The sequence below is a fragment of the Tetrao urogallus genome (genome assembly GCF_951394365.1).
Source record: "Tetrao urogallus genome assembly, chromosome: 14".
NCBI classification, from domain to species: Eukaryota; Metazoa; Chordata; class Aves; order Galliformes; family Phasianidae; genus Tetrao; species Tetrao urogallus.
Genome location: NC_136827.1, coordinates 15,340,756 through 15,349,447, shown reverse-complemented (window position 1 = coordinate 15,349,447; position 8,692 = coordinate 15,340,756). Strand labels below are relative to the sequence as shown.

Sequence of the window (8,692 nt, the reverse complement as noted above, 5' to 3'; positions counted from 1 at the left end):
TGGTTGGTGCCCACATCCAGTAAAGCAGTGAAAGAGAAAAGCTTTAAGGAAGTTGTGACCTTTTTGTTTCTTTTGCTCTCCCCAGTGTTATCAGAGGGGAAATGTTCCTGTTGAGATTTTGCTGAAATGGTTTGTGAGCCATGTGGAAGCTGTGTGGGATTTCAGAATGGACTGATAGAGGATTTCCAGGCAGTGGTGACCTGCAGGAGGGTGTGGGGATGACTCGAGCTGCCCTCCAGCAGGGTGCTCTCACTGCTGGCCTGGGCACCTGCAGCAAGGTGCGTGTTAATAGTAAAATCACCAATGCTGTTAAACTGACGTTAATCATTAAAACAGGGCCTGGCTTGCACATGTTTTTTTCTCTCTTAATGCTCTTTCTCCCCTGTGAGGCAGCTAGAGCTAAACATAAACTCCTCCAGCATTAAAGCTGGAGGACTGGCAGTGGGATGTAAAGTTACAGCACGTGGTGGGAGGATGGAAGTGCAGAGAGGACGGCAGGAGCCGTTTCCCACGAGTGTGGGAGCAGTACTGCAAGGACTGCAGAAGGAGCAGTGCTTACTCCTCGGCCTCTTTAGAAGGCTTGTCCCCTCCCATCAGCTGCGTCCCAATCCTTGCCAGCCAAAGAGTTGAAATAGCTGTGTGAGGTCCCCATTTGGCTCAGCACTCACAGGCCCAGTCCAAAAGTAACTCGGGATCAATGCCTCTCAAATGCTCGGATAACTGGAGGCAAAACAAACAGGCAGACGTGCGAGCGCAGTGTTCGTTTCGCTCACTTCAGGATGAGCCTCGTGCTGGTTACGACCTTCTTACAAACAGAAAGGCGCGGAGGCACACGGAGCCGCCGCCCCGGCGTTCCGCGGCCGGCTGCCAGGGCTCTGCGTGAGAAGCGGCTCAGGGCTCGAGGAGGAGCGGCGTCAGTCCGTGCCGCTCCCATCCTGCGGGACGGCCCGACCCGCGCCGTTTGCTCTTTGTCCCCCGCTGAAATCTGCTCAGCGTGAGCGCCGTCACCTGGAATAAACGAGCCGCCCAGCTCAGCAGCAGCTCGCGGCGCAGTGCGAAGTCCTCGCTGCGGGGCGAGGCGGTTCCCGTGCCGCACTCAGAGCCGCCGGTTCCGCGTTCCGCCCCGCAGCCGCTCCGTCCCAGGCGGCGCCGCGGGCCGCCCCGCACAACAGAGGGGCGTGCCGAGCCGCGCCGCGCCGAGCGCTCCCTCCCCGCCCGCCCCCGCGACGTCGGCCGGCCCCGCCCGGCGCGGAGGGAGACGCCATTGCGGGTTGTTTGTGCGGGAGGCGGTGCTGCGGCCGGGCGCTCCGCCGCGATCATGTCCACCCCGGCGCGGCGCAGGCTGATGCGCGACTTCAAGAGGTGAGCGGCGGCGCGGGGCCGAGCTGAGGGCGGGCCGGGGCGGCCTCGCCGTTCTTCTGATCCGCCGGGGCCTCCGCGCGCCCCTCCCCCGGCGCCTCCGGACGAGGCTCCCGCGGTCCCGGCGGCTCCGAGGCGCTCCTGGAAGCGGGGCAGCGCAGAGCAGAGCCCTTCCGCCTTGAACGCGGGGCGGCGGAGCTCCCCGGGGCCGGCTCTGCCCGGGGCCGGTTCCTCCCACCCCCCCGGGGCCGCCTGAGGTTAGAGCTGGTGCCGCGTCCGGAACGAACTCTCGCGGGGGGCTTCTAAATATGGAGCGCCGCAATTAGCGGCCGCTTCGTTCTCCGTATGTAAGCAAAACCCAAGTGCCCTTTAATGTTTGTGTGCGCATGCGGTTCTGTCCGAGCTTTTCCATCCCGAGCAGCCTTGTATAACGCGCACCGAGCGCCGGGAGCTGCCGATCGCCGCGTGTTTCTGAGCGTTACCGACCGATGGGGTCATAGCTGGGAGCGGAGGAAAAGCGGTGTTGGGGTTTGTTGTTGTGTTTTGTAAACGTCACAGTTCGGTGTGTTTCCTCCTCAGCCTGAGATGAGTCAGCTCGGGTAGGGGCTCTTTTCCTAGCGCGGCTGCGGTGCCCGCACTGAAAACACAGCGGGGAGCAGCTGTGTGCACCGAACACGGAGCGGTGCTGCGATGGGGGCTGAGCGGGCAGCGAGCCGAGCGCCGGGAGCCTGCGCCATCCGAGCACCGGGCATCCGTTATCTCAGGAACTGAGTGATCTGCTCAGCGCTGAGCAGCGCTTCTGGATAGCGATCAGACCTTTCTGTGTCATTTTGAGATCTCGGAAGGACTGGCTTCATGATCTTGGAATGGAAGGTGGAGAATACTTTGAAGAGCGAGCACTGCTCCCATTTCTTTATCAGATATTTGACCACTTTTATACCCCAAAATGCACGTAGCTATCTCATGTCTATTTTTTCCCCGTCCTCCTTCCCCCCTGGTTATATTTTTGTTTAGCCTTGCGCTACTCTTACCTCATACTGAAACAGCAGGCTGTGCTGTGAGCTGTGATTCACTTGGTTAAATATAAACTTTTGCATCTTAGAATTGCCAGGAGTAGTGGAGAGGGAGCAGTGTCTTGTATCACCTAATTAAACCAACAGAGAAGTGTTATTTTTACTACGTATAGGTATCGTTATGTATAAATATCATACGTGTAACCGGTGACAGACGTAGAGGGGATGGCTTCAAGCTGCGCCAGGGGAGATGTAGGCTTGATGTTAGGAAATAATGCTTCTCTGAAAGAGTGGTCAGGCACTGGAATGGGCTGCCCAGGGAGGTGGTGGAGTCACCGACCTGGAGGAGTTCAGTATTGAGGGACACGGTTTAGTGAGAGCTGTTGGTGATGGGTGGATGGTTGGACCTGATGATCCTGTGGGTCTTTTCCAACCTTGTATTTCTGTGATTGTCAGTGTGTAAGTACTGTTAGAAAAGGACTTACAAATGCTACCTTTTTCCCTGGTTCTTACTGACTTCCAGGCCCTGCTGAGACCAGCCTGGCTTGCAGCCCTTGCCACGACCTGTCTGTATTTAGTTAGACCTTTTGACAGCAGGGTGTACATGAGCTTTTAAAATTGCTCTAAAACCCAAAGCCGTGCTCCTGATACATTTATCAGGCAAAGCGCTCAGGCATTATTACCAGCGTGCAGTCTGGCATGGAAGAAAACACATTCCTGCTCTCCCTGACCAAAATAGTAGGTGGTTTATGCTGTTCAAATTAAGCTGTCTGGACTGCATGTGCTCACAGAGCAAGGATGTAAACACGGTCCGCAGGGGAGCTGGATTGCAAGCAGGCAGAGCCCAGCTGCCAGCCTGGCTGTGCGGGCAGCGTCATTGCTGGTGTCTGTGTACACGAGCAGCTGTACTCACTGTGCCAGGGATGGACATCCAGGCACGGGGGGACTTCCAGGCATTGCTGCTGGCCTTGTGCCTGACTCAACCCTAAGGCAGTCAGCGCAAATGGGCTGAAACTGAGTTAGAGTTTGTCCCTCGGTCTGTAGTGAGGGTTTGCTCTTAACCTTATTCTGCTGTGCGGTCAAATCTCACGTTAACACTGAACAACTGCTTCAAAGCGAGGGCAGTTACTTCATTTTCTTTATTCTTGCATGACTCAACTCTGTGCCGTGGATGGGAGCTGTCACAAAAGGATCTGCCTGGGCAGTCCCCAGTGGTGGGAGGCTACTGCTTTTTGTTGTTCCAGGCTCTAACGTGATCCTTTGGCAGAAACACACAGAATGGACAGGAGGGAATCTTGGTCCTGTCATTTAGTTAGAGTGTGTATTTGTCTGGCGTGAGTTTATGCAGCTTTCAGTAAGCAATGTGCTTTTCCCTAGTCCAAGGATTAAGGAACTAAAAAGAATTTCAAATGCTTCCACTACTGCTTTAGAGACAAATATTTACATTTGTGGAACTGCTATCAGGGAACAGTGCAAAGGTTTCCCCTTGCTCCCTCTTCCCTTTTGAAGCAGTCGGCTCGCCAGCCAAAACAGCCTTATACCAAATTCAGCTGCGTCGTGCACAGACTTAGGGATGCATAAAAAGCTCAGCTGACAGTCCTTTGCCCTCAGTTGCAGTAAGTATGTCCTGTATCACTGTGCTGAGCTCCTGTTTCTGGCCGTGACTTATTCTCTGTTTCACTGTGGCAGCCAGCAGCAGTTACTTGCTCTGCTCCTCCATAACCATCTGGGTGGTAAATCCATCCCAGCTTCGTGTGCTGCTTTAAAGCACTGTTACTTACGGTGCTTTGCACACCTGCCTCAACCTGCTGGGCTGTCACATCGTGTTGGTGTAATCCAGGAGCAGATCTTGGTTTGTCTTTTGGAATACTGCTAATCTGCATGTAACGCTTTGTTCAGTAATTGAGAGTGAGAAAAGGTTTATAAAGGCAGTGGATGTTGCTCTTGAGTCAGACTCGCAGGTGGAAGCATTTCACTTACGTAAGGCTTGCTGTTCTATATTTGTGATTTCTAGATTGCAAGAAGACCCTCCTGTGGGTGTCAGTGGTGCACCATCTGAGAATAATATAATGCAGTGGAATGCAGTCATATTTGGGTAAGAGTTTTTGCTCACTGTGAGCCCCTTTTTTTGGGAGAGGGAGGGGGGAGAATTTTTTTATAACATCCTTTTTTTTTTTTTTTCTTTTCTTTGCGAATGTAAAGTCAGGAAATTTACAGAAATGACCAACTGTGCAATCACAGTGAAAATCTGCTTTCAGGGGTAATAAAGAATGCCTGGGGGAAAAAGTTATATATTCATTGTCTCTTTTTTTAATGATGTTTGCATGTGGCTTAATAAATGGAACGGGTTTTATAGGAGCTGGGTTATGAAAAAGCAGGCTGGCTCTTTAAAGGTATATAAGAGCACCACATGTTGTTGGCCATCAAATCCAGATGCACTGGCAGTGTTTGGATTGATTCCCGGTGGAATGAGGTTCTATTTAGGAAGTTACATGACGTATCCTCCAGAAGAGGAACTCTGGTAGTGTCCTTTCATAAGGCTGGAGTCAGCTTACTAACGATGTCCTCGTTAATTGAGCTCTGAAACGTGGCACATGCACTGCTTGGGATGATAACAAGGAGGGTATCTTCACTAACAGATTGACTATGGGAAAGCCTGCTGAATGTGACAGAGCTCCCAGAAGTTGCCTCTGGAGGCTTCCCTAAATATTTGTATGGCTGTCTCTATGTCTGTCTTGAGGAGAATAAGGAATAACATACGTGTTTATTGCGAGTGCTTAGAAGTGACGGTCATTTTTAACTGGAATTTATTTTTTACACCTTTCAGGCCAGAAGGGACACCTTTTGAAGATGGTAAGCAGCTAACTTCTGTATTCTCTGTCATTCTTGTGAATATTGTCAGTATTGACAATATTGCAGTATCAGCAGCAGATGGGTTTTCCTCTGTGTTGGGTTGGAGGAGTACAGTAAATTATTCACTGATCCGTAATAAAGGTTTTCAGTGAACCAGTCATGAGCTCCAAAGGCTGTGATTGCTGATGATGAGATTCCAGTTTTTGCTTGCTGGCACCACAGGGCCTTCTTAATGAAACACCTTCAAGTCACTGAAGTCCATAGAACAGGCGAATTTGGTCACAGAAGAAGGGAGGAGGGCAGTGGGATGATGGATGTTGGATGTAGCTGCTTTCCCCGTGTATACAGAGAGTCTCAGTGCTTGGACCTAGCTGCTGCTGCTGCTGTTTTTATTGCAATTAATAATTATTAGTTCCACAGTTCCATTGTCACTTGAAATATGTGAAAAGAAAGCAGGCTTAATGTGGTTTGTTTGCATAACAGTGGGCAGAAATATCGATTATGGAGCACATGAATTAACTTACCTTGTTTTTTCCTTTTTTTTTTTTGTTGGTGGTCATCTGATTGTATTTATGTTTGTTTGGACAGGTACTTTTAAACTAGTAATAGAATTTTCAGAAGAATATCCAAACAAACCTCCAACTGTTAGGTTTTTATCAAAAATGTTCCATCCAAACGGTGAGTAAATCATTTCTATTTAGCCATAATACTTATTGTTATGGTGTGGTCGTTTATTCTGCAGAGCTCCAGAGTGCTTATCGGTTTGCTCTCTGCACTGCTGCCTGCTGAGCAGTTGTCTCAGGCAGTAACTACTTGATGAAAGAACTGAGAGTTGCAGTGCTGTTAAGTAGCAACTATCTGTCTCTTTCCAATCAATATGGCAGCAATATCTGTGAGTGTTTTCAGCTACAGCTGCACTTAAGTTGGCCTAAAGGGGCAATCTTGCTTCAGATTCCTGCCCCCTTCCATTTAACAGCTCTTCTGTCTGTGTAGACACATCATGAATCCAAGCAGGGAACCGATGGTGCCAAATGTTACTTATTTCTGTCAGGTGAGAGCTCAGCCAAGCCAACCTGCATGGGGTTCCCTGTGCTAAGCACTGCTGGCAGCGGGAGGCAGGCAAGAAAGTGCTCTCCTAGGGGAGAGCAGAGGGAAGGGAGCTGCCCCCAGCTCGGTGGGAGGGCAGCCATGGAGAGCTGTGCTTCTCACTCCATCTCTCCATAGCTTTTATCTGGTTGTTGGATGCAGAAAACAGAAGCCATGCCTCTCTGTTTCCCAATCCCCTCTGTTACAAAGGGTTATAGGTTCAGTTTGAGAGTTGAAGCGCAAACCTGTTCCAGCAGTTCCTGTAGCTTGAGCCCTCCTTGAGCAGAGGCTGGTTTTAACTACAGTTCAGTGGCTTAGGCAGTATTAGGCAACACTCTCTAACCATTTATCTGTCACATAACAAGAAAGCCAGTATGCTTCTGACCGCTTTGTTTTATTATATTTTGTTACTGGGATGAACAAGCTAGAAAAGCAGCATGTAGAAGCTTGCATGACAAATCTCAGTTTCCTACAGGCTCTCCTATTCAGACAGAAGTAGTATTTCAGGCAGGCAGTGTTTGCTATTGCCTGCCTTAGTGTCCTTCCTAGCCTGTGAGCACTGTGCAGTTTCCCCATACAGTGCATGATGACTGAGATCCTCGGCTGGCGCAGCGCATCCCATGCCTGCAGCAAATGTCTCTGCTTGCTGAGAGGCATTACGTCGACTTGAATCTGGGCCAAGCACACAGGAGGAGCAAGAAGCCGAGTCCAGGCCTACCAGTGCCTGTGCTATTGCCATACTTTTTGAACCTTCTTTCATTTCCTCCTAGGTGTTTTGTTACTTGCAGTAATGTATCTCCTTCAAAAGACCAGCTATCAAATTAGATAAGATAGTCAGCCATAGCTGCTGTAATCCCAAAGCGTTTTTTGAATGCAGGCCAAATTGATACAGTAGTTCTTGCTTGAACTGTATTTAATGAACAGAACGTAAGGTAAGTCTGAGAAGGGATGGCTGATGTGTGTGCTGTGTTCACAGTTTATGCAGATGGCAGCATATGTTTAGATATTCTGCAGAATCGGTGGAGCCCGACGTACGACGTTTCATCTATTTTAACTTCAATTCAGGTAACTTTAGATCTATTTTAGCAGTTAAGTACGTTGTTACAAGCCTGCTTGGAGAGTACACAGCTCAGTGACAAAACTGGAGAACTTCAAATACTTGTAGCCTAAGCAATTGCTTCTCAGATCCAATAAACACAAAGTGCTGATCTGTGCAGTTGCTGATTTTGAGCTACAAAATTGCCGTTGGATAATTTTCACAAGAAAACAGTGATTTGGCTTCCTTTTTTATCTGTTTTTAGTCAAGATGGGCAGTCAGGTATAAAATTTGTATAATGTAACATTTGAAACCATTTCACAAAGCCTCGGCCTGTCACTTCAAGTGCTGCTGAAATTTGTTTAATTGGAGTAAATAGAAACGATATGGCAGACTGAAAATAGTTTTTTCTCTTTAGTCCTGCGTGACATCAGTGGTGTCATAGCCAAATGATCAGTTGGTGTCATACTGCAGACTGGCACAAATGGCTCTGCTGCATCTGTTTGTAAGGACATGAGGAGCCTAAAAATGTATGCAGTGCTAATGCTCATAAAATGTATAAGTGGAAGTTCAGCAGCTCTGTTCGGGGTGCCTCATATTAGCTTTAACCTGTTTTGTTGTGTTTTGTTTTTTAAGTGGGCTCTACTTTGTCATGTTTGCTTTCTGAAGCATTTGATAGGAAAGGTGTTTTTCACTGTTGCATAAATTGCTGGTTTGTCTCACTCTCTGTTTTTCCCTTTTTCACAGTCTCTGCTTGATGAACCTAATCCAAACAGTCCAGCAAACAGTCAGGCAGCACAGCTTTATCAGGAGAACAAACGTGAATATGAGAAAAGAGTTTCAGCTATTGTCGAACAAAGTTGGAATGATTCGTAACAGCTGCTTTGTTTCTCTCCATCCTCGTAATCATTTATGTACAATTTAACTCTCAATAGAAAGGCTACCAAGAATTTCAAGTGCCACAGCTCTAAGAATTTGCATAAAAACTCATTTGCAAACAGAATTAAGCCCTCCAGTTTAGGAAACTTAAAAGCTTGTGTATCTTGATTAACATACTTCTTATTGCATGGTATGAACTAAGTTATTGCTACATAAATTTGTAATATATCCTGTTTGTATTTTTTTTCCAAGTGTATAATGTTGGTGTGGAGTTTTCATGACAGAATATACACATTTTGTAAATCTGTACTTTTTCAAATACTGAATGCCTTATTTTTGAATTCTTTAGATTTTTAAATTGGAGAAAAGCACTTAACAAAGTTTTTATATATAAATATTTCATGTAAAACTGTTAAATACATAACCTCAGTGCAAGACACTCTTCTCTCATTCTGTATCTCTTTCA

General features: G+C 48.0%; 1 protein-coding gene across 2 annotated transcripts; it reads left to right on the top strand.

The window, feature by feature from the left end:
* Positions 1-1,318: 1,318 nt before the first annotated feature.
* UBE2B (ubiquitin conjugating enzyme E2 B) lies at positions 1,319-8,487 on the top strand (the record flags this gene model as incomplete). 2 transcript variants are annotated; one of them, XM_079542453.1, is made up of 6 exons in its annotated part: positions 1,319-1,362; positions 4,387-4,467; positions 5,200-5,225; positions 5,814-5,903; positions 7,288-7,376; positions 8,095-8,487. In XM_079542453.1, 6 exons carry the CDS (start codon positions 1,319-1,321, stop codon positions 8,221-8,223), a joined length of 459 nt encoding a protein of 152 aa, XP_079398579.1. In that variant the 3' UTR covers positions 8,224-8,487. The 2 variants fall into 2 exon arrangements, with proteins under 2 accessions (XP_079398579.1, XP_079398580.1); XM_079542454.1 differs by lacking the exon at positions 5,814-5,903.
* Positions 8,488-8,692: the final 205 nt, after the last annotated feature.